The sequence below is a fragment of the Hylobates moloch genome, unplaced genomic scaffold (assembly GCF_009828535.3).
Source record: "Hylobates moloch isolate HMO894 unplaced genomic scaffold, HMol_V3 SCAFFOLD_15, whole genome shotgun sequence".
NCBI lineage: Eukaryota > Metazoa > Chordata > Mammalia > Primates > Hylobatidae > Hylobates > Hylobates moloch.
In genome coordinates, this window is record NW_026652290.1 from 51,004,096 (window position 1) to 51,028,998 (window position 24,903).

A 24,903-nucleotide genomic window follows, 5' to 3' on the forward strand; every position below is an offset into this window, starting at 1 on the left:
CCTGCTAATTGGCTCTATCCAGAAAACAAACCTCTTATATTTTTATGACAGGAGGTAATTTTGCAACTTGGACAGATATGCCCACTGGAAATTAGGCTTCTTCCCTCTCACAGGAACTAGAAGATGGGGGTGCATTTCAAAGAGATGACACCCCAGCCCTTGAGAAAGACATCTGGCTCGTAAAGCTGACAAGAGTCTTATTTATTATAGCTTCCGAAAAGACTTACACACATTTCAAAGAGACAGAATTTACAATGATATGTTTTCCAAAGCAGGTGCTCTAAGACAAGGGAGGGGAGAGAAATCTCATTTTCAACAGAGAGAATTAAGTCTCTTTTTTCTATTTTTTTGGGACAGAGTCTTGTTCTGTTGCCCAGGCTGGAGTGCAGTGGTGTCAAAACAGCTCACTGCAGCCTCAAACTCCTGGGCTTAAGCGATCCTTTCCACCCAGCCTCCAAAGTAGCTGGGACCACAGGCATGTACCACCATGACCACCTAATTTTCTTATATTTATAAAATATAAGATGGCATCTCGCTCTGTTGCCCAGGCTGGTCTTGAACTCCTAGATTCAAGTGATCCTCCTGCCTTGGCCTCCCAAAGCACTGAGATTAGAGGCATGTGCCACTGTGCCTGGCATGCCTCTTATTTTTGCATTTCAACTTTGCCCTAACGGAGATTTTTGTATTGGAAATATCATCTGAGTGCACAGTGAAGAATAAACCACAGGGAAGCAAGAGTGGAGGAAAGAAGGCCACTTAGGAAGCATTTGCTGGTGCTCAGGCCAGGGACGTGAGGGTGAAAATGCAGAGTTGGACATGTTTTTGTGATAGTTGAAGGTGCTCCCCTGGGGGCTTGCGGAAGTCTTGAACTTGAAGGAAAGCTGGGAGTAAAGGCTGACTCCTAGGTTTTGGCCTCAGCCACTCTGCAGGGTGACATGCGTTGGGAAATAATGGCTTAGGCCAGGCCCGGTGGCTCACACCTGTAATCCCAACACTTTGAGAGGCCGAGGTGGGCAGATTACGAGGTCAGGAGTTTGAGTCCAGCCTGGCCAATATGGTGAAACCCTGTCTCTACTAAAAATATAAAAATTAGCTGTGCATGGTGGCGTGCTCCTGTAGTCCCAGCTACTCGGGAGGCTGAGGCAGAAGAATCGCTTGAACCCGGGAGGCAGAGGTTGCAGTGAGCCGAGATCGTGCCACTGCACTCCAGCCTGGGCAACACAGAGAGATTCTGCTTCAAAACAAACAAACAAAAACAACAACAACAACAAAAACAACAACAAAAAACGAGTGGCTTAGAGGGGAAAATCGAGTTCTCTTTTGGGCACGAAAGTGTTAATTTCCTGTTGAGACTCCAAGTTCACAGGTCAAGTCAGTTGTTGGGTATATGAGTCAGGAGCTCAAGGTCAGGAGGGCTGGAGACTAACTTGGGAACACAAGCTGGTGAGGGAGGAGAACTAGAGCACGTGGGGTCCAGGAATCCGGAGAACAGAGTGTTCGAGGGAGGTTGGGGTCAGACGGAAGGAGGTGGCAGGGCAGTGGAGATGCCCAAGGTGGCTGTGAGACCCTGCGGATCTGCCCGCACGAAATTGTGCCTGCCTGGTCAAGAGCCAGGGGTTCCCTGTAGGACAGAGGTGAGGGAGGGTCACCTGGGCAAGCGGAAGTGAGTGGGGGCAGGAAGCGCTGTTTGAGAACAACCATTCAGGTGAGTCTTGCTGGGAAGAAGCGTAGAGACAGGAGGCAGCTGCCGCAGGGGGAGCCAGTTAGGAGAAAATATTATTTTGTTTTGTTCTTGGTTTTGGTTTTTAAAATTTTTTTAGAAACAGGGTCTCACTCTGGTGCCCAGGCTGGAGTGCAGTGGCACCATCACAACTCACTACAGCCTCGAACTCCTGTGCTCAAGTTATCCTCCTGCCTCAGCCTCTCTAGTAGCTGAGACTACAAGCACACACCATCGGACCCAGCTAATTTTTTATTTTTAGTAGAGACAGGGTCTCTATTGCCTAGGCTGGTATTGAACTCCTGGGCTCAAGGGATCCTCCCACCTTGACCTCCCAAAGTACTGGGATTATAGGCATGGGCCACCACTCCCAGCCAAGATTTAGTTTGGCTCAATTCTCTGGGTATACAGTAAGTCACAGGTGCACGCAGGAAACATCCAAACAAAACAAAACAAAACAGTTTCTTCTCTGCTCCTGCTCCCACCCCCTCACTGGAGGGAAGGAAGCACAGGTAACATTTAACGGCTTTTCTGGTTGCATTTGGAGCCTGGGGGACTTGGAATAAGGTGCAAGACGCTAGAGAATAGCAATGGTCCAGGACAGAAGGGGAGACTGAAGACGCAGGAGAGAGAGGAAGGTCAGGAGTGGGAAGGGGGTAGTGGTGGCGGGGCACGGGCCAGGTGGAGGGTGGGCTTTTGTTGGGAGTAGGCAAGGCGAGGGTCCCAGGCGGGGCCAGGCACACCTGTTGGTGGCGGCACAAAACTCTATGTTTTCACAGGGAAATCTCAGCAAAAGCCGGGAGGGCTTTGCTGCATGATACCAGGAGAGTCTGTGTAGAGGACCCTGAAGGACAGGCCCAGCCTCAGCAAGTCTCCCCCAGCAGCCTCCCCTTACCTGCCAGGCCCAGGCTGGGAGGCTTCCTGGCTCTGAGTCTAACCAGCCCCCAGAACACCCAGCTTCAGACTCCCCTAGCCAGACCCTGTCCTGGCTCCTCAGGCCTCTGGGGTGGGACTCTGGGCCAGCTGCTGCCCAACGCCATGCAGTTGAGGCACCGTGGGTGCTGGTGCTGCCTGGCCTCGGGTCCTTTGCCCCCACGAGCAGCACTATGACATAACCAAGGCGTTTTGTGTTGACTACTGCATCGTCTCACAAAGTGGCCCCTGCCCAAGATAGTGAAGCTAGTCTGGGAAGAGCGAGCATCAGCTCCCCGTATCTGAGCCACTGTGCCGACAAGGCCCAGCCTCCTCAGGCTCTCCTTGGCTGGACACACCAGAGGTGGAGTTGACCTCCCCAAGTCTAAAAGGAAGACAAGTGTCACCCTGACACCGTGCATGGCCTCCTGGCACAAGGCCCCACCAGCTGATGAGGGGCCTTTGCTGGTGCATCAGTGACCACACTGCGTGGGGCAGTGGGATCAGGCAGGACAGGTCGGTAGGTGCAGGGCTGCAAAAGAAGTGCCATATGCCTGCATTTGCTGAGTTAGAAAATTGTATTCGTCTCTTTATTGGTCTAGAAAGGGGTGGGGACTTGGAACGGTGAGGCCTGGGCCCATGTGGGAGTGGGATGTGCACAGGTCAGCAGGTCAGCAGAGGAGCGGGGCTGGGCTGGGGCTGCAGGAGCGATTCTCCCAGAGCCAGGAGAGCCAGCGAGGGTGGTCCGCACTCCGATGGGACACAGTATGGCCAGGCCAGGTGGAGCAACCCCTCCTCAGTGCCGGGTCATCTGTGAAAGGGACACGGAGTGAGCAGTGATCCCCAGGCCCTGGTCCCGCACAGCCCGGTCTCCCCCACAGCCCCTTCCCCCTCTCACCTTGGCCGGGCTCGGCGGGTATCTGACTTTCAGGGCTTCATCATTCATCAGAGGCCTCACCAGGCAGGAGCGGCGGTGAGAGAAGGTCTCAAAGCTCTTCTTGCCGTGGTAGGACCCCATGCCGCTGTTCCCTGCGGAGGAGAAGTCAGCACAGGGCTCAGCATCCCGCCCCCAGGACGCCCCAGGTTTCCCTCTCCACCTTGTTGGGTGTATCCCAGAACCACAGGGACAGGGAGGCAGAGCCCCAGCCACCATCACCCATCCTTCCCTCAAATCCTGTGGCCCTCAGCACCCAGCTCCAGGTTGTGGCCCTTTTCTGGGCCTCCTGAGGGTGGCCAATGTCTAGGGTGTCCCCAGGGCATCCACACTGTGGGAGTGCCCAGCAAGGGTCTAATCCCAGCTCTGCCACTAAATGGCTGTGTGACCTCTAGCCTGGGTCACCTTTCTCAGGCCTCCATGAAACAGGCCGGTGCACCAGGTGACCTCTAGGAACCTCTAGGCTCCCAGGTTAAGTGTGTCTGGCGGCACGCAGAGGCCAAGGTCCAAATGGAGGAGGTTAATGGGAGGCTGCAGCCCAGGCTGCAGGAGGTGGTCCCTCCTGAATTTGCTGGGTGAGTGTGCCCAGCCTTGGGGGCCCAGAGGGAGGCAGGGAGGCAGCAAGCTAAGCCCCAGACTCACCCACGCCCCCGAAGGGCAGGGAGTGCAAGGTGATGTGGACGATGACATCGTTGGCTGCCACCCCACCACTGGATGTCTCTGCAATCATCTTCTTAATCACCTGCACCAGGACCCAGCCACTGACCTCAGTCTCCTGCCCACAGGATGCCCCAGTCCCCCACCCCACCCTGCCTGGGTACAGCCTGGCGTCACAAGGACAAGAGCAGGTGGAGGCAGAGCCTTAGCCTCCGTCTCCTGCTCTTTCTGCAGATCGTGTGGCCCTCAGCACCACATGAGCAGAGTGACAGCAGCCGCCCCCACGCCTGTGTGCAGGGCCCTGGGCAAGGATCGCTCATTCAGTGCCCTCAGGTGATGCTGCTGTCCTGATCTTACAGATGAGGTGAAAAGAGCTCAGAAAGATCCAGTGACTTGCCCAAGGTCACACAGCCAGAGAACAGTGAAGCTGCAGTTTGAACCCAGGTCTGTGGGCCCCAGGACCCTGGAGGAGGGCACCGCAGGCCCACCACCCACCTTGTCGTTGCTGGAGAACACGTAGAGGGCCAGGGGCTTCTCACGCTGGTTGATGAACTGGATGGCCTCCTCCAGGCTGCGCACGCACACGATGGGCAGCACAGGCCCGAAGATCTCCTCCTGCATCACCGGGGACTGGGGGTCCACGTCCGTGAGGATGGTGGGGGCTGAGGCAGGAAACGAGCCAGAGTTGGACGGCGCAGAGACCCCCACGCGGATGGAAAGTGCAAGCACCTAGACCCCTGCTCCAACCCTTTTCCAGGCAAAGCTGCCCAGGCTTGGAAAAGGGCAGGGACAAGGCCCCAGAGAGGTGACCCAGGCACCTGCATCCTGGATGCCATCTGAGCAGATCACTGGGGACAACTATAGGTTAACCTGTATGGAAGGACCCGAGATCTGTCTCCAGGAGCAGGCACTGCACCCGCCAGCCACCTGATGCCCTGCTAGAATTCTCTTGTCTCCTTGACAAACTCGGGGCCAAGAGGTCCCATCTGGTGACCCACAACCTGGGCACTGGGGGCCCCTCACGGCTTGGCACACCTGGGGCTTCTGTGGCTTCTGCTGTCCCTGCTCCTGCTGCTGCAGAGGGGCACGGAGATGAGGCCCCTCTTTCTGGGCCTTTGTTGGGAGAGGGGATTCTGAGGCTGGAGCAGGGGCTGTCCTCAGCCCCTGCCTGCTACAGTCTACCCCAGGCTCCCTGGTGAAAGCAATTTATACCCATCCCGAGGTCATGTCTGCTTATCAAGTATCTGTGCCCACTTGCTGTGAACTTGCTGGGGACCCCTACAGCCTGGGCAGATGGGCTGTGCTCTTCAGGGGTCACGTACCTATGTAGCGAGTGGCCGCATCCCCGGTGCCCCCATAAGCCACCTTCTGGCCCTCAATCAGGCCCATCACCCTCTGGAAGTGCCGGGCACTAATGATTCTTCCATAGTCCCAGGATTTCTTGGCATCTTCCCCGTAGAACTCCTACGGAGAAGAGGTAGGGGCTTCGGGTAAGGATGCAGAGCCTCGTCCTGCCCAAAGGCTGCACAGACACAGGCCAGCAGTGTCTGTCTTTGGGTGGTGGGATTCTGGGTGGAGCTTTTTTCTTCTTCTTTATGCTTTTAAATCTTTTCCAAATAATCTATAGTGAGTGTGCATTACCTTTTTTTTTCTCTTAGAGACAGGGTCTTGTTCTGTTGCCCAGGCTCGAGTGCAGTGGTGCAATCATGGCTCACTGCAGCCTCAAAATCCTGGGCCCAAGCAATCCTCCAGCCTCACTGTAGCCTTCTAAGTAGCTGAGACAACAGTCATGCACCACCATGCCACCATGCTTGGCTAATTTAAAAACATATTTTGTAAAGATGGGATCTTGCTATGTTACCCAGGCTGGTCTCAAACTTCTGGCTTCAAGTGATCCTCCAGCCTCTACCTCCCAAAGTGCTGGGATTACAGGTGTGAGCCACCATGCCTAGCTTGCATTATGTTTATATTAGAAGAAAATAAACCCAGTGTTTCCAAATCTGTAGAAGTCGGTTAAGGGGCCAGGCCCACCTTGTGCCTTACAGCCTCTCATCTCACCCCGCCAAGGGGCCAACACTCACTTTCAGTGACTTCTTGAGCTTCTCCACAATTTGGTTCTGGATCGAGGGGTCACAGAGGATGTAGTCAGGAGCCACGCAGGTCTGGCCACTGTTCATGAATTTCCCCCAGGCGATGCGTCTGTGAAAATCCCAGACTGGACTAAACCCAAAAGGTTCCCCAGGAGCTGCATCTCATTTTGCAGACCCTTGAGCTCTCTGGTCAGCAGAAGCCATCGGCTGTGACCTTGCCACCAGTGAGTCCTCCCAAGTGGTCTGCTCACTTCTAGACACTGGACCGAGCAGACCCAATGCTCCTGATCATGTTCACTGGCGACTGGTTGGGAATTTCTAGAGGATGTCTGTTGAGGGCAACCTCCATGCTCCCTGATCACACCCTTGCCCTGCACAGTCAGGTGTCACTGCTACTTGGGCCCCCCTACATCTCTGGGGGCCACAGATGTGGGATATGGAGGTGGTCAGAGCCCTGGCTAGGGTCGGGAGGTGCAGATACGGGTTCTGCCCCAGACCCCGAGCGGCGGTGGCCCTTCTGCCCTCTGGGCCTGCTCTCCAGAACTCAGATTGCCCTGCCCCATCAGAGGGCTGGACCCAGTACAGTTCCTTGTGTCCTGAACGTCCCACAGTTGCTTTTTCTGCAGCCTCTGCTTGGAGTACCACTTCCCCAGTGATGCGCACTCAGCGAACAGAGCTCAGCCTAGACCTCTCCCCCTCCAGGAAGCCTTCTGGGACTCCTCATACGTCTTCTGTGCATAGGGTCCCCACCCCTACCCCCATGTAAGTTTCTGCAAGGACCACTGCTCTGTAAGGCAGGGGGTGTCTGTGTTACTCAGAGTGGACCCACAGCATGAGGTGCAGTCACGTGTGCTTGGAAGGCAGAGTAAGGACTGCTGCAGCCAGCAGGCCGGTGCCTCTCACCGGCAGGCCACGTCCAGGTCACAGTTCTTGTCCACGTAGCAGGGACTCTTCCCTCCCAGCTCCAGTGTGACAGGGGTCAGGTGCTTGGCAGCAGCCGTCATGATGATCTTCCCCACCCCCGTGCTGCCGGTGTACAGGATATGGTCGAACCTCTCCTTGAGCAGCTCCGTGGTCTCAGGGACACCCCCATTGATTACTGGGTACAGATCCTTCCATGCAAGGAGAGAGGGGAGGCTCAGCAAAGACCAAGCCCCTCCTCGCTCTTACAAGTGTGGGTGAGTTGCAGTGGCCGAGACCAGCAGCCCCGAAGCCCAGCACCCCACCTTGGGAGAGGGTGGTGGCAGTAACTGGCAGTAGACCGCCTTTCCTGGCCCAGGGGCTCTCTGTTCACCCTAATGAGAGAGGGCGGCTGCTAAGAACAATCCTCAGCCCCACCAGTAGCTTGGCCCCTTGCTGCAAGAATTCACTATTTCTCACCCCCTAAAGACCTGGCCCTAGCTCAGTTATGAGGCCATGGAGTTACAAGGCCCTGGAGGGCACCTCACCTTGTCCAGGTACTGGGGGATGATGGTAGCCAGCAGGCTCGCCATGTTCTCACTCAGCTCCGAGGGCTTGAGGACCACCGCGTTCCCTGCAGAGCACACCGAGCCAGGCCTATGCCCAGGGTACCTCACCCAGAGGCTCTGCCCTCCCAAGGACCACACCCGAAGCCTCCCCTCCATCGTGTGTCCTCGGGAAAGTGGATGGAAGAGTTGTTAGCAAACAAGCACATGTCATGGGGCACACCCAGGAGCATGCACGGGCACATGACAGAGGGACACGCACGGGCACACGCTGGCCAGAGCTGCACCATCTGGCCCTCTGAGTTGCTGAGATGTTGGAGGAAAAGCAGAAAGGGGAGAGAGGCTCTGGGGGCCTGGTTGGTAGAACGGCGCTGGCCCATTCTAGGAAGGAAGCCCTGATGCATATTAGGTGACAGAAACTCCAGCCCCCCAACAGGGGTGGGGGAAGGCAGGCCCTCTCTCTATCATCGGGTGTGGACACCTGAGCCTGACTGGACCTCAGGCACCAAGAGGCCTGGCTAAATAGCTTGGTCCCCACAGCCTCCTGTGACAGACCCAGCAAACCCTTATCTGACCCCAGGACTCTTAACACAGGCCTGAGCCCATCCTGGCTCGGCTCCGCGCTGGGGGACGGTGCTCCCCCAGCTTCCCTTCCCACAGGGCCATGCACCTGCAGCGATGGCGCCCACCATGGGCTGGATGGTGAGGTTGAAGGGGTAGTTCCAGGTGCCAATGACGAGGACCACGCCCAGTGGCTCCGAGTGGATGTAGAGCTCATCCTGCTGAGTCTGGGGCGTCTTCTCCACAGGCTCGTCCGCGGCCCACTCGGGAAGCTTCTGGATCATGTACTCGATCTCCTCTAGGACGTACACCACCTCCTCATAGTAGGCGTTCCATTCGTTCTGTAGTGACAGAGCCCAAGTGAGCTTCCAGGGCCAGGGCCTGCCTTCAGCTGGGGCGAGTGGGGAGCCCCACTGCTCAGCTGCCAGGGTGATGGGGGTCGCTCACCCAGCCCAGGGTGGGGGCAGCCGCAGAAGGCCCCCGGGGGAAGCAGAGCCAGGATTAGCCGTTGGACCTGTGGGTCTGAGAGGACCCCTTTCTGCCAGAGGGGGGCCCAGGTAGGTTTGGGGCCCCAGGGGAGAGAGCCGGTGAAGGGACCAGGCATGGGCAACGGGATGGATCCAGGTAGGGGGAATAGAGCCGAGCAGGGGAGAGTAGATCCAGGCAGTGGGAATGGATCCGGGGAGGGGGGGATGGCTCCGGGCGGTGGGGGATAGATTCGGGCACTGGGAGCTGGATCCGGGCAGGGTGGAGGGAGCCAGGCCCTTTAGTTGTCTGGAGGGGGATGCAGGACGAAGGGCTGCTGGGCGCTCAGGGCCTCCTGTGGGGAGCAGGGGTGAGAAGAGGAGATGCAGATGGCGGAAAACGCGTCTCTTTTATAAACTTGGGCTGTGAAGAGCAACAAAGAAGCTGTAAAGTCAACGGAATGGGTTTCCTTGTTGTTTCTCGTTTAAGATGAGAAGTCCTGAGCGATTTCTTGAAAAGTGCAGCAGCAGGCCCGGTGCTATGGCTCATGCCTGTAATCCCAGCACTTTGAGAGGCCGAGAACTCCTCCTGAGGAACTCCTGAGGGCAGGAGTTCAAGACCAGCCTGTCCAACATGGCGAAACCCGGTCTCTACTAAAAATACAAAATTAGCCGGGCATGGTGGTACACGCCTGTTGTCCCACCTACTGGGGAGGCTGAGGCCGGAGAATTGCCTGAACCTGGGAGGCGGAGGTTGCAGTGAGCTGAGATTGCGCCATTACACTCCAGCCTGGGTGACAGAGCGGGACTCCGTCTCAAATAAATAAATAAAATAAAATAAAAATAAAAGTGCAGGAGCAAAGAGAGTAGTCGGTGGGAGGATGGGCTCCGGAGCGCCGGACCCCAGGCAGGATGTGGGAACAGCAGGGGTCTGCGAATGCAGAGGTGTCTGGTCTTGCTCAGGGGGAGAGACGGAACAGCCCCTGTGAGGACTGGGAGAGAGGGAAGAGCCCCGCCATGCCCTCCGGGGTGCCAAGCTGCTCTGGTTCCTGGTGTGGAGAACCAGGTGGTCCTGCGTGGGGCTGAGGAATGAGGAGGACCAGAAGTTCAGGGTGTTGGGGCAGCAGGAGAGTTGAAATGGGGGACGCTGCGGGCGGGACGTGAAGGCCGGGCCAGGAGGAAAAGGCCAGAGGGCGGAAGAGGCGGCAGGGGGGCGCGAGGCGCGGCGGAGGGGAGGGCGGTGCGCCCAGTCTCCGCGACCGAGGGGCCAGGTAGCCCCAAGTCCTTCCTGAACCTCTCCGGGCCGCACTCTCCCCAGCCCCCCGCCCCATCGCTTGGCTCCGACACTAGCAGAGGGCAGCTGCCCACCCCGAGCACCTTGTGCAGGTCTGCGGCCAGCGCGCCCACCAGCTCCTGCTCCTGCTCCTGGATCAGGCGCCGCAGCGCCTCCAGCTGCTGGATCCGGAACTGCAGCGGGCGGGTCCTGCCCGAGCTGAAGGCGGCGCGGGCGCGCTTCACGGCCTCGCTGATCTTGCTCATGGCGCCTGGGGACAGAGAGCACCTGCAGCTGGCTGAGGGGCACGAGAGCGCCCCGCCTCCCACCCCGCCTGAATTCTATAGGAAGGGACTTCCCTGGGCTCGGCCTTGGGGAAAATGGCATTCCCGCTGGAAGGTCCACTTTCTGCCTCGCCTCCTACCTCGCCCCTCACTCAGACGCCTGGGCCCCGGCTGCTTTGCTAGCCTCTGAGAAGGTGACACCCGCCGCAACTCGCGTCCTAAGCCGAACTGCTGCTGGGGGCTCTTGGCAGCGTGCTCGCGGCAGGGCCTTTCCCGGCCTTTTCCGCTCCCTTACTTGCTTGCAAAGCTGATGGCACAATCCCAGACCAACAGCCCCAGAGCTCTGCACACGCAGTCAGCCACTCTCCAGATCAGATTGGAGGGGCGCAGTCCGCGATTCCACACCCAAGTCAATAAAGAAAAACCCAGCACCACCCTCCTGGCTAAGCCATTGTTCTAGAAAGCGCTGGTTTCTTGGCAGAGCTGAACCAGGCTTGGTGTGTAAACCCACGCGTGCCACACCTGGGAGACGCACGCCCATGCCCGCCAAGGATTCACAGAGCTTCAGATTTCCACAAAGAGGTGTGGAGGTGATTCCTGCTACCAATACACGAAACTATAGTGGCAAATTGGGATGGCCCTGCTGGGGGCAATTTGGCAATATGTGGCAAAATTTTTCAAACATATTTCTCTGTGACGAAAAGGTCCTACAGCCTTTCCTAAACATTCACGAGTAAGAAAGTCATCACTGTTTTCTATAACAGGGAAGTATTGGAAACATCCCAAAGGTCCGAAAGAGGAGACAGTTTAAATGACTCCTGTCACACCCACGTAAGGGTTTACTGTGCAGTATTTAGGGATTAGGTCAAGCAGGCTATTCAGCATGTTTGTAGGGGCTCTCTCTGCACCAGGGGTGTCTCAGGCACTGGGGATAAGAAAGAAAACAGGTTACAGGCCGGGCACGGTGGCTCATGCCTGTAATCCTAGCAAACACTTTGGGAGGCTGAGGTGGGCGGGTCACCTGAGGTCAGAAGTTCAAAACCAGCCTGCTCAACATGGTGAAACCCTGTCTCTACTAAAAACACAAAAATTATCTGGGAGTGGTGGCAGGCCCCTGTAGTCCCAGCTACTTGGGAGGCTGAGGCAGGAGAATTGCTTGCACCAAGCTGGGAGGAGGAGGTTGCAGTGGGCCGAGACTGGGCCATTGCACTCCAGCACTTTGACAGGAGAATGGAGCCATAATCACAGAGTTCTCCTATTAGATTAGTGGTAGGAGGTAAGGCAAGGTTAGTGAGATGTGCTAGAAGTCAAGAGGCTATCAGTGGAAGCGGTATTTGAAGGCCTCGGGTAAGTAATATAATTACTTTTAGCGAGACTCCATCTAAAAAAAAAAAGAAAGAAAGAAAAACAGAAAACAGGTTGCAGAACAACAGATGTACCAGGCATGTGTGTGTGTGTGTGTGTGTGTATGTGCGTGTGTGCGTCCGTGTGTGTGTGCATGCGTGCTCTAACATGAAAGAAAGGACTAGAACGGTAGCCCCCGACATGATGGGACAACTGATGGGGGTGGAATTATTGATGATCTGTTTTCCTCTTATGCAATGTTTGACTTTTTGCAATGAGCTTGTATTTTTTAAATTTTGGTATGTTTTAAGATAGGCAATACATGCTTATGAAACAAAATGTAAAATATAGCAAAGGGGCACAGAAAAAAGTCCGCCTCCCTCCTCCCTGCTGCATCAACTGTCAGGTGCTGCCCCACAGAGGGGCCACTGTTACCAGTTCCTTACTCCCCTTCCCGAGATACTCAGCCCACTTGCAGACCCGGCATAACTTTTAACATCAGCAGAAATAGGGTATTTCCATTAGAAAAAAAAACCCCTATATATCATATGTAGTATATAATTATATTGTATATAGATATATGGTCCTGCCTACATTCCAGCGAGTGGCTTCTGATCCTTCCTCTGCCTCCCCTCCCCATAGGCTGACCCCTAGCCCCGGGTTTTCTGCACAGGGAGGAGGGACCTGCTGGCATTGAGGGTGCTCTAAGCCTGGCCCTTCCATGGCCCCTCCCTATGATCTGATAGGAGGCTGGGAAAGCCCCCTCACTGGGACCTCCTCAGTCCCGTGGGCCAGGCCCCTCCTGCTGACCACAACCCAGGAGAGAAGGTCCTGCTTCTCTCCCGAGCCTTGTACGGTCAAACCAGGGCAGCAGCCTTAGGCACTGGCCACCAAAGCAGGCAGCCCAGGTGGGAAGAGCCTGGTGAGTGTGGGACAGGACTGGCCTTGCACCCCAGCATCGCCACTTGGAACTGTGGTCTCTGGGCTGGACGGCCTTCCCTGAGAGACAGGTTAACAAAGGTGCCACTTCACAGAGATGAGTGGACACCATCATGTCACAGCTGCACCCGAATGGGAGCTGCTGCAGCATGCGCTGGGGGCCTCCCCAGACCCCGTCGCCTCACACCCCACATTCCTGCACCCCGCTCCTCTCACCTGTGCTAGTATTGACTTTGCCCCCAGTGACACCCCCTCCCCTCCTCATTGACTTCCATCCTCACAAAAGCCCTGTAGTGATGCCCACGAAGAAGGAACAGTTATGAGTGCATCTTACAGATGAGGAAAGGGAGACTGAGAAATGCTCAATGCTGTGTCTGGTCTCACAGTTAGCAGGTGGCACATCAGGGTTTGAACCCACGTCCATCTCTGTCAGCAGCTCATGCCTTTAGCACTCAGCTCTGCTGTCTTCCCTCCAGTCATGGAGTCTGACAGCCCATCAAGGCCTCTCACCCCACGGCCACCTTGGTGTCCCTGCTCCGCGGATCCCTGGGACCTCTGCCTCCTGGTTTGGGGGATGGCAGACATGCCAGAGGTCCAGGAGGATGCTCCAGAGATGATGGTCCCAGAGGCAGGGACCAGCCCCCTGGGAGATGATGTAGGACTCTTGACACTTAGGGCCCCTGCTCTGAATGCAGACTCCACCTAGACAAGAGAAAAAATAAGGAATGCAGGGAAGAGGATTACCTTTGACACAGCCTCTCCTGGTAACTGGGGCTCCTGGAACAGCAAGAGCCAAAGGGGACGTATTTAAGGACCCTCCTTCCCGCCCATTGAGCCCTTGGAGTTCCTGCCCAGGAAGTTTTCGTGACAAGAAAAAAAAATATTCAAATGTGGGGTGTGGCGTCCTCTGGACCTCTGCTCCCTGCAGCCCAGGTTTTGGGGATTAGGTCCCGGGCTGTCTGCTTTTGTTCGCTTCTGAAATGCGAGAATGTTTCTGAAGGCTTGGGCAGGGCACATCTCCAGTCTTCAAAAGAGCCTGTTTGCCCTGGGCGTGGGGGCTGCTGATTGATTCAGCCTGGCGTGGAGCTCTTCTAGCTTTCCAGACTTGCCGCTGCCAGATGGCGGTTCTCTGAGTTCTCTGGTTATGTAAGATCGGCAGGGGTCAGCCAGGAGCCACAGTGAGAGCGTGCAGCTCCCCCGAAACGCACCCCCAGCCACGGGTGCCCCAGGCCCTTCACATCCCCCAGTGTGCACAGGGCCCCATTAAGTCAGAGATCCTAACCCTGGGGAGCCACAGGCTGGGGACTTTTGATGGGGGTCTCCAATCCATAAATCTGCTCTCTCGTTGAATAGCTGAGAAGAGGGCCAAGGGTCTGTGTGGTCACCGAAAACCAGAGACGCTTGGGAAGGAAGGAGTCTGGAAAAGCCCTTCCCATGCTGTCTGATCAATGTTCGCTGGGCTCCTGCTCTACACCACGCTGTGGGGAGGAGGCAGGTGTGGAACAGACTCTCGGCCCCTCTCACCAGGCGCTTCCCGCCACCCTCACCTGCCTGCAGGCAGGCTGCTTACCAGCATGGGGTCCCTGCTTCCCATTTCATTTGAGGAAAACACAAGGTCCTGGTCGTGGCCTACGAGTCCTGAGGATGTGCTCTGGCCCTCTTGCTTCTCTCCACCTGGAGCCCCCTTCCCCTACATCCACTCACACGGCTACGCTCCAATGTGCTGTGGAAAATAGCACAACGCTGTCCTCTTCCTCCATTATTTTTTCTCTGGAGCATTTATATCTTGTTCGCTACCTGTCCCTTAACTCCTGACAGCTAGAATTTGATTTGTTCACTGCTGTAATCTCCATACAGCATTTATAGTAGATGCTCAATAAATATTTATTGACTGACAGAATAAACAGGAAATTTCAAAATAATGTGAACACTGTAGTAACCAGATAGGCAGAGGATGCTAGAGGGGCTGGGGTGAGAGTCCATGGGAGGGAACACCATCTGAGCCGAGTGAGAAGCATTTGGGCAAGGAACAGCAAGGGGGTGGAAGAGCAGAAGCAAAGGCACAACAGAGGCTGGGAACATTATGTCACGAAAAGGTGCGATGTGTCTGTCCACTGTTGCCAGCAGGAGGTGTGGAGGTGAATGACGCTCCTGGGGCAGGGGCTCACGGAGGCCTGTGGGCCAGGCCGGCTGTGGGGGTGCAGGGCGCTGAGGAGATTATCAGACAGACAAATGTCTGCTATTTTTTGTTTTAGAGAACCCCCTGGACAGGGCACAGTGTGAGAAAGGTCTAGCCCAAAGGCTGCAGTTTCCAGCAATGCAGGCAAGAAATGACGAGACGCCCAAATAAGACTAACAGAATGGGAAACATTCCAGAAACAGCAGAAAGAAGCATCTGCAGGACCTCGCACCTGTGCAGGGGCTGGACTGGGTGGTAGGTGCAAAGTGGGGTGCCTCCTGAGAGGAGGAAGACCGGGCCTGTGCCAGCCTCTCCCCTTTTCTGGTGGCAACAGCTGATTATCTTTGCAGGCAACCCCTTCCTATTTGGTGAGATGGTCAACCAGGTGCCTGCTCCAGGCCAGCCATGGGTTGGGGTGGGCTCCCCACGAGGCCTCCCCGACTCTCCTGGGACTTTGGATCTTGAGTAGAGGGCAGAATGCAAGGCCGAAGGCAATTCAGAGCTGACTCATCGTGGCAGCGGCCCTCCCCTGGGAGAACCAGGGAAGCAACTAGCAAAAGCCAGCAACGCAGCAGTGAGTACACGAAGTGACCAGAACAGTGCCTGGCGGGCCAAGGGCATCCTGGAAAGATTAGGTGGCATGGGTGTCATCAAAAGTGGCAGCAGTAGTGGTGGAAGCGTCAGAGCAAGGAGCCTAGAAGCAGTTCAAATCTACGAAGAACAAAATCCTTGTTTGCGTGTTTGGGTTTTGGTTATAGTTTCAGTAGTGGCAAAAGTGTGGGAGTGTGGCTTGTGATAGAAACTTGCAGATATTGCTTTTCAGATTTTCTTTTTTTTTCTTTTTCTTTTTTTTTTTTTTTTTGTTGAGACAGGGTGTTGCTCTGTTGCCCAGGCTGGAGTGCATATGTGCCATCACGGCTCACTGCAGCTTTGAATTCTAGTGCTCAAGCGATCCTCCCACCTTGTGACTACAGGAACACACCACCATGCCTGGCTAATTTTTAAATTTTTTGTAGAGATGGGTCTCATTATGTTGCCCAAGCTGGTCTCAAACTCCTGGGCTCAATTCATCTTCCTGCCTCAGCCTCCCAAAGTGCTGGGATTGCAAGCATGAGTTAATCTTTGCAAGTCCTAATACTCCATCCCCAATGCCTCATCCTCACCTGGACTGTCACTCTCTCTCTCTCTCCCAGGCCACTGTTCTTGCCCTCTGCCTACTCTCCTTGAGTCAGGCTCAGCTGCCTTCTCCAAGTGGCTGCCAGAGAGACGTGCGGAGGATGAGGACCTGAGCATGTCTCTCCCCAGATTCACATCCTTGGGTGGCGCCCCCTTGCTGTCGAGAATCTTCCTCCCACGGCCTGTGAACCCCTGCCTGGCCTGGCTCCTGGCTGCCTCGCCAGCCTCACTTAGCACCACTCCCCACCATTCTCACTGCACTCCAGTCTGCTGGCATTCCTTGACTGAACCAGGCAATTTCCTACCACAGGGCCTTTGCACATGCTGTTCTTGCTCCCTGGGACACTTTCTCTTCCGCTCTGCACCAGACTAACTCTTATCCATGTTCAGATCTCAGCTTCCCTGACCTCTCCCACCCCTCAAATAAAACCTTCCTTACTTCCGGGAACCTGTCACAACCTGCAATCATATCTTTGTTTGTGTGACTATGTGTTGATTGTTTTTCTTCTCTCCTTGTCCCCCCCATGGACTGGAATGTCCACAAAGACAGAGATCTCAACTTTTGTTCAGCACCATATCCTGGCACAAGGGAGACCTCTGAAGATACGGAAGCAGCCCACTATACCAAACCACCTCTCTGATAGAAAGGCAATCATTTCGCAAGACGATTTTCAGCAAATTCACCCAAAGCTAGCAAAAAAAGTGTTGAATGAATGAATGAATGAATGAATGAATGAATGAAAAGCAAGTTTGCTTAAATTTCAAGGAACGTTTAGATTAGAAATAGTTGTTGGAATGGGAAATCACTTTCTTTATACGAGTAGAAGGAGCCTGGGCAACATAGAGAGACCCATCTCTACAAAAAATAAAAAATTAGCCAGGCGGCTGGGCACGGTGGCTCACGCCTGTAATCCCAGCACTTTGGGAGGTTGAGGTGGGCAGATCACTTGAGCTCAGGAGTTGGAGACCAGCCTGGCCAACATGGTAAAACCCATCTCTACTAAAATACAAAAATCAGCTGGCTGTGGTGGCGCATGCCTGAAATCCCAGCTACTTGGGAGGCTGAGGCAGGAGAATCGCTTGAACCTGAGAGGCGAAGGTTGCAGTGAGCCAAGATCGCACCACTGCACTCCAACTTGGATGAGGGCAGAGCAAGACTCCATCTCAAAAACAAACAAACAAAAATTAGCTGAGTGTGGTGGCATGTACCCAGCTAGTTGAGAGGCTGAGGCAGGAGGATCGCTTGAGCCCAGGAGGTCGAGGCTTCAGTGAGCTGTAATCATGCCAGTGCACTCCAGCCTGGGGGACAGAGTGACCAGGTAGACCCTGTCTCAAAACAAAAAACAAAAAACAAAAAACAAAAAAACAGAGAGTAGAAAGGAGAAAATTAGGCAGTGGGTCTCAGGGACCTCCCCATTGGTTAAAAGTGTTACGACTCAGGAAGACAAATGCTGCATGTTCTCCCTCATGTGTGGGAGCCAAACAAGTGGATCTCATGAACATAGAGAATAGATTGGTGGTTACCAGGGCTGGGAAGGGTGGGGAGGTGGGGGAATGAAGAGAGCTTGCTTAGTGCGTAGAAACACATATTTAGATAGAAGGAATATGGCTTAGTGTTCAGCCAGGCACGGTGGCTCACACCTGTAATCCCAGCACTTTGGGAGGAAGAGGCGGGCAGATCACCTGAGGTCAGGAGTTCAAGACCAGCCTAGGTGACCAAGCAAGACCCTATCTCTACAAAAAATGTAAAAATCTGCTGGACGTGGTGGCACGCACCTGTAGTCCCAGCTACTCGGGGAAGCTGAGGTGGGAGGATCGCTTGAGCCCAGGAGTTGAAGGCCACAGAGAGCTGTAATCCAGTCACCATGCCCAGCCAAGAGCAGTCAGTCAGCTACTGTTACAAAGCCCCTCTTTGGAGAGGCATGAAGTCAGCAGAACTGGCTGTGCCCAGGGCACTTTCCCCACTGTGTCCGCACCTTCTGGGGACTTGCAGGAAAGGACTTCTGGGGTTTCTTCATCTCTTTATCTGCCGCCAGTCATAGTGCCTTGGGTCAGAAAAGCTGCAGGTTTGCAGCCTGGGGAGGTGAGTGCGAGCAAGGGGGAGCCTCCCCTAAGATGCTGCAGAGGCCCCAGTCCTCACCCCATCTCCCTTGGACTTTCCTGCTCCCAGGAAGCTGTGGCTCCCAGGCTCAGGCCCTGGCTCCCAGGAAGCCTCTGTGGAGTCAGGACAAATGGCGTCTTAGCGGGGCAGAAGGCATGAGTGCTGGCTGGAGGGGAAGTGGGTACTAGGGCCATCCTGGCTAAGTCAGCCTGCCAGGCAGGATGGCAGCAAAGTGCAAGTCATGGTGAATTAGGCACAGGCAGCCTCACAGGAGGAATGCCCGGCCCTCCCAGCCCAGGCGGAACCTGCCTGAGTCACTGCCTGGCTGCAGCCCCAGCTGCAGAGCCTCTGCAGACCAGCCCACGCCCGGGCCATCCTGGAAGGGACACAGCGGGCATGCCAGGAGGACACGCCAGGGCACGCTTGGGTTGGTACTGCCAGTCTCTTGGGGCCTGGGAAGCCCCATCCTGGATCTTAACAGACATTGAATACACCATCATCACACATGAAATATAATGTTTACTCAAAAAATGCAAAGAAAATTTAAGTTTTATTTCTTCACGATAATCACACAAATGTAATTTTACAAACATAATACACATTGTTTAGCTCAGACTTTTTCTTTTGTACGTACTTGGTTTGCCCCTTTCTCAATATGAGTGTCTCATCTGTAATCCACAATATTTTCCCTAAGTTTTTCTCAGTGCTTATTTAACATACACAAAAATGTACATGACACATTGGAAGCTGTCAGCATTTTAAAAGCAGAGCCTCATCATGCACCCTCTTCTGCATCTTCTGACCCCGCTCCCTCCGGGGTGGCCGGGAGCTGGAGTCCATTCCTCCTCATGACCGTGTGAAAGCAGCGGTAAGCATGTAGAATGTGCGAGTAATCACAACGTTCCCTGTGGATGGGAGAGCACTTTGCCTTCCGCTTTGGATCAATGCTCCATGGGCCGCTTTGCATGCCCTGGCATGTGTATTTCTGCGTGTTAGATCCCAGGGATGCTGGCTTTGTCAGTCTTCACAGGTGTTGCCGGTGGCTATCCACCAAGGTGGCCATAAGGGGCTGTTGTAGTTCCAGCTGGCCTGGCAGTGTGTGGCACTCTGCCGTTTCCCTGCCACCTAGTGGCTGGTGCATTCCTCACTGTGCGATGGCCTTTGGCGTTTGCCCATTTCTTGGAAGGGTTTGTGTTTTCCTTGTCAGTGTCTAGGAGCTCTTTGTATATTATAGCCAGCCATCTGTATCACTAGTATTTTCCTGAGTCTATCATTTATCCACGGACTTTATTTATGGTATATTTTGTTATATAAAAGTTTTTATAAAGCTAAATAGAACTCTCTTGTTTTAGTTTAGATTAGGAGGTCCCTCCTTGCCCCAGGATTAATTCCTAATTTTCTGTTAAGATTTTTATTGTTTTATTATTTCCTCTGAATCCATCAAGAGTTGATTTTACAAATGCACATGGAAATGCACATTGATTTTCTTTTTCTTTTTCTTTTTTTTTTTTTTGAGACAGAGTCTCACTCTGTTGCCCAGGCTGGAGTGCAGTGGTGTGATCTTGGCTCACTGCAACCTCTGCCTCCCGGATTCAAGCAATTCTGTGCCTCAGCGTCCTGAGTAGCTGGTACTACAGGCACCTGCCTCCACGCCCGGCCAATTTTTATATTTTCAGTTGAGATGGGGTTTCACCATCTTGGCCAGGCCAATCTTGAACTCCTGACCTTGTGATCCACCTGCCTCGGCCTACCAAAGTGTTGGGATTACAGGCGTGAGCCACCACACCCAGCCCACACATTGTATTTTCTTGCAGATGCACAGCCTGTGTGCCAACACCGTTTAATGACAACTCCACCCCTTCCTGACCCTTTGCTATGTGCCAGGTCTGAGCACTTCCATGTATGAACTCCTTTAGTCCTCACAAATACCCAAGAGGCAGAAACTATCATTATTTCCATGATAGATGAGGAACTGAAGAACACAGAGGCTAAGTGATTTGCATAAGGTCACACAGTGAGTGATCGAGCCAGATTTCACCCGAGAATCTGACCTGGCGTCCTCTTGAGGAGACTCATATCCTGGGGAGTCCTTCCCCCCAGGTTTGCAAACATATGGCCAGAGTGTGGAATACAGTTTTCTCCAAATTCTGTTCTCATTCCTAGTCTTGAACGTGTCTGCTGCCCCCATCCCCCTTACCAGGAAAACTGCAAATCGCGATGTGCCCAGGTCTGTTTCATCAGTGCTTGCAGAGACCAGTCCATGCGTGGGGTCGCTCATCCATTCTAAAAGAAGTATGAATGGGATGTGTGTTGGTTTCCTAGCTCATTGATTTCTGTTTCTATCAATCCCTAGTTTCTTTCGGTGCTTAAACTATATAGGTCCTTTATTTTTGTTTTCCTATTATAACACAGAAGGAATGAAAGTGTTTGCTTTTCGTCTGAATTTGCTGCTGGAGCTCAAGCGAGAGTTCGCTTTCAAAGATGCCCTCTGCATGTGCGAGGTCACCTGAAGTTCGCTGTCCCCTGATCCTCCTGAACATGAGGGAGAACTGGTTGGATCCCCCAGCTAAGTGGCAGACACTGGTTTTGGTGGCCACAGGGGGCGGCCCATGTGACAGGCACATGCTAAGGCCTGCCAGTGGAGGAGGTAGTACCTTTGAAGATGCCATTGACCACCTGGCCACAGCCAGCCAGGGGCCTGGTAGCAGGGGGTGTCACCTGAGACAAGCCGTCCTGGATGGTCTCCAGCAACTCAGGGATAACATGGGCTTCAGGAGGGACCCTCTGGTCCAGCTGCCCCACCCAACCACCCTTATTAGCTCCAAGTCCCTCTCCAAACCTTTGCCAAACTCCCCAGACCCACCGCTCTCCTCCTTTTCCCACCCTGATTCCCCATCTTCCTCATCTCCACCATCCACCCAGGAGGGGTCTGCCACTGCTAACATGGCTGTAAGCTCCCCCTTGGTGCGAGAGGTAGGCTCCCCGAAAGACCCTGGAAAGTCCCTGCCACCCACACCACCAATGGGACTGCCCCCACCCCAGGAGTCTGGCCGGGGGAACCCATTTGTGCTGTTCCTCTGCCTGGCCCTCCTGCTGGAGCACCGCAACCACATCACGCGCAATGGGCTGGATGACAACGAGCTGGCCATGTGCTTTGACCGCCTCGTGCGAAAACGCCACCTGGGGCATGTCCTGTGCTGGGCTAGGGCTCCTTTGCTGATTACCTGCAGTCAGAGGTGTGGGACTTGGAGGAGGGGGCTGAGGCCACAGCTGCATCTTGATCAGGCTTTCTCCAGCCCACCATCAGCCCCACCAGATCTCCATTCTTTGCCATGAGGGCCAACACATGAGAACCCACCTCCCTGCTTGCCAGCCCTAGACCTGCTGGAGCATGGAGCCCTTCCTCCCCAGGTCTAAGTATGCAGAGCCCTGCTCCAGCACTGCCCACCCACCGCATAGAGCCCTTTCTCTACAGGTCCAAGTATGCAGGGCCCTGCTCTGGCACTGCCCCCCGGGAGCCACGGCCTCTTTACTCTGTTTCTGTTAACAACTATACTTTACACGCATGATAAAAAAGAATCTCCACTTATTAAATCAAATGTATTGGTTATTCTTTTATATCATTCCTTTTTATTGATTGGCCTGAGAGCTGTGTATTGAAATCTCCCACTGTAACTGTATTTGGATCAAGCTCTCCTTACAATTCTAGTAACTTTGGCTTTGTGTATTTAACCAGCATTTTGCTTAGTCCATCCGGGTCTGTGACTTTTTTCCTTTATAAGATTTGCTTTTCATCATCACGTGTTCTAAGCTGAAAGTCCGCCTGTCTGTGGCTCACACTGCTGGCGCGCCACATTTGTGTCTTATCTGTCCACACACGGACCGCCCCCAGCCCTTCTCGACCTTGCCGTTCTGCATGATTCCCATCAATCCTGCATAGCTAGGGCTTGTTTTCAGACAATATCCTGACAGCCTCTCTTTGTGTACTGGCTGAAATACTTGGGGTTATCCTCTCCATCTCCCCCTGTGTGGAGCGGTTTCCTTCCTCTGGTTATTTCCTCTTGCCTCCAGTGCTGTTCCTTCCACCTCCCCTGGCTTGTCTGTGAGTTCTTCCTACCTTTCCACTGTGTCGATGGGTCCTCCCGTCTCCGCTCTGTAATCACAGGCTCATTTCTCTACCCACTGTTTCCCACTCTGGGCTGCCCTCCTTTGCCAGGACACGAGCTTCAGACTCACCTCTGCTCCACTGCCACCCCAGGCCTTGGCTGTAGCATTTGGGATGGGCACCCCTACCCCTCCCCACCTCTGTGCCCCAAGGTTTTTGCCCCCAACTTAAAACTAAAAGTACAGGAGTTTTACACTATTATTTGGCCCAAGTGAGGTATGAATACAAAATGACTTCTTTCCCAATTACTGCCTCCCACTGTCCCTTGTCCAACCTTTATTATCCATCCCTAAACACCCCGACAGCTCCCATCCCTTCCTGGCTGGTGTCCCATATCAAAACGCCAAGACCAGGAGAATTTATTAAGCGGACCCTAGTGAATGCACTTCTGCCCAGCCTGGGTTGGGCCTGTGGCCCCTAGAAAGGGAACAAGGCCTCACTACCCCGCCCACCCTGGGTCTCCCTTTCCCTCTGGAATATCGGCTGGTAGGAGAAAAATGGGCAAGAGCGAAGGACTTCAGACTTAACTGGTGCTCCTGGGAGGTGCCGCTCTTCACAGCCCCTGCCTGCAGTGCTTACCCACCACTGGGTTCCTGGAGAGGGAGGGAGATTCCTGCTGCCCCCCATACCTTCAGCCAAGTACCTTCCATGGGGCCCCTCACCTCGCCAGCGGATCCCTGGCCATGGCATCGGCAAGGTGGCCCACCCAGCAAGCCTCCCGGGGTGCAGCTGGCCCAGAGGGAGCAAATGCATCGTCCCCATGCAAGACGCATGTGCAGGCACCGTGCTCAGCCCCTCTCTGCCCAGCGATCTCTGTCTCATTCTTTTTTCTTGCTCAACCAGCTCAAATGATACAGAGGGTGGCTCAGCTAGTCCTTTGTATGAGAAGGCATCCCAACGGGCAATGAAACGCCACCCCTTTCCTTGCAGGTACCCCCATCTCCATCAGGGAGTCCCTTGGAGCCCCATGGTTGGCACAGAGTGGTGGGGAGCCCATCTGTATGTGAGGGAGGTTCCAGGGAAGGAAAGAAAAAGGTCCCGTTTCTCTCCTGTTAGGTTCATGATTCCTTCAACTCTCACCAGCTCTCCAATGTCTAGTTTTCTGTTTACATGGCAGAGATGCTGGAAGATATGGAAGGGCCGGCTCTGCTCCCTCATCCCTGGGAGAGGTCTCCACAGGGCAAAGGCCCAGAGCACACGAAGGACGTACAGAGCCCAAGATGATGGCATTTCAGGCCTTGGGACCCTTGGTGATGGGTGGAGAGTGGGTGAGTCTCCCAGTGCCTCCCAAACTGGAGCACGCTCCATTCCAGCTGTGTCCATCCACCCCATAATCACTGAGACAACCACAGAGCCTCCCAGACCCATTCAAAACCATCCACAAAATTCACATACAATGGAATATTATTCACCCTTAAAAAGGAAGGAAGGCCAGGCACCACAGCTCATGCCTGTCATCCCAGCGACCCAAGAGACTGAGGTGGAGGATCACTTAAGACCGGGAGCTCAAGACCAACCTGGGCAACATAGTGAGACACCCATCTCTACAAAAAGAAAATTAGCCAGGCATAGTGGCACATGCCACCAGGGTTGCTTGAGCCCGGGAGTTTGAGGCTGCAGTGAGCTATGATCGAACTACTGCACTCCAGTGGTGGGTAACAGAGCAAGACTCTGTCTCTAAAAAAAAAGGAAGGGGGCTGGGCATGGTGGCTCACACCTGTAATCCCAGCACTTTGGGAGGCCAAGGTGGGCAGATCACTTGAGGTCAGGAGTTTGAGACCAGCCTGGCCAACATGGTGAAACCCCATCTCTACTAAAAATAAAAAATCAACCAGGCATGGTGGCAGGTGCCTGTAATCCCAGCTACTCAGGAGACTGAGGCAGGAGAATCACTTGATCCGGGGAGGCAGAGGTTGCAATGAGCCGAGATTGTGCCACTGCACTCCAGCCTGAATGACAGAGCAAGACTCCATCTCAAAAAAAAAAAAAAAAAAAAAAAGGAAGGAATTCCTGACATGTGCTACAACATGGACGAATCTTGAGTGAAATAAGCTGGTCACCAAAGGACAAATCCTGTATGATTCCACTTATGCGAGGTACTTGAGTAGTGAAATGTATAGAGACAGAAAATAGAATGGTTAGAATGATGGTTGTTGGGGGCTGAGGGGAGGGGAATGGGGAGTGAGTGTTGAATGGGGACAGAGTTTCAGTGTGGGGAAGATAAAAGAGTATAGGCCGAGTGCCGTGGCTCACGCCTGTAATCCCAGCACTTTGGGAGGCTGAGGCAGGCGGATCACCTGAGGTCGGGAGTTCGAGACCAGTCTTGACGAATAAGCACAAATGCATTGCCTGACCAGGTCTGTTCATGGAGGCCTGAGAGAGTGCGATGGGTGGGGTGGAGCTGGGTCACCCTGAATGCAGGGCGGAGGTGCTTGGACTCTGTTCTGGGGGCAGTAGGGAGCACAGAGTAAACTCAGGTGGACGTGTATTAGTTGGCCTCTCCTGCAAATGACAAGCACCAAGAGAAGACGCTGCTTCGGCCCTCTGGGAGGAGCCCTGGCTCCTGTGGTGATGCAGGTGTAGGAGCAAGCTCGGGGCCTGGGGCCTGCTGCATGAGGGTATGGTCTGTCTCCCTTCC

At 54.3% G+C, this 24,903-nt stretch overlaps 2 protein-coding genes across 4 annotated transcripts; one reads left to right on the plus strand and one right to left on the minus strand.

The window, feature by feature from the left end:
- Positions 1 to 3,191: 3,191 nt before the first annotated feature.
- Positions 3,192 to 20,373, minus strand: ALDH3A1 (aldehyde dehydrogenase 3 family member A1). Of its 3 annotated transcripts, none has more exons than XM_032176863.1 (11): positions 20,298 to 20,373; positions 10,182 to 10,348; positions 8,450 to 8,681; positions 7,762 to 7,847; positions 7,217 to 7,425; positions 6,305 to 6,422; positions 5,546 to 5,687; positions 4,719 to 4,885; positions 4,209 to 4,308; positions 3,531 to 3,661; positions 3,192 to 3,443 (listed from the first exon to the last, which is right to left on the minus strand). In XM_032176863.1, the coding sequence occupies exons 2-11, from the start codon at positions 10,341 to 10,343 to the stop codon at positions 3,429 to 3,431; spliced, it is 1,362 nt and encodes a 453-aa protein (XP_032032754.1). In that variant the 5' UTR covers positions 10,344 to 10,348; positions 20,298 to 20,373; the 3' UTR covers positions 3,192 to 3,428. The 3 variants fall into 3 exon arrangements, 2 of the variants coding, with proteins under 2 accessions (XP_032032754.1, XP_032032753.1); XM_032176862.2 differs by lacking the exon at positions 20,298 to 20,373 and adding an exon at positions 10,502 to 10,647; XR_004252179.2 differs by lacking the exons at positions 4,209 to 4,308; positions 20,298 to 20,373 and adding an exon at positions 10,502 to 10,681.
- LOC116483126 (TBC1 domain family member 25-like) lies at positions 19,419 to 24,227 on the plus strand. Its single transcript, XM_032176864.2, has one exon. The coding sequence runs from the start codon at positions 20,582 to 20,584 to the stop codon at positions 21,434 to 21,436; it is 855 nt and encodes a 284-aa protein (XP_032032755.1). The 5' UTR covers positions 19,419 to 20,581; the 3' UTR covers positions 21,437 to 24,227.
- The last annotated feature ends 676 nt before the right edge of the window (positions 24,228 to 24,903 follow it).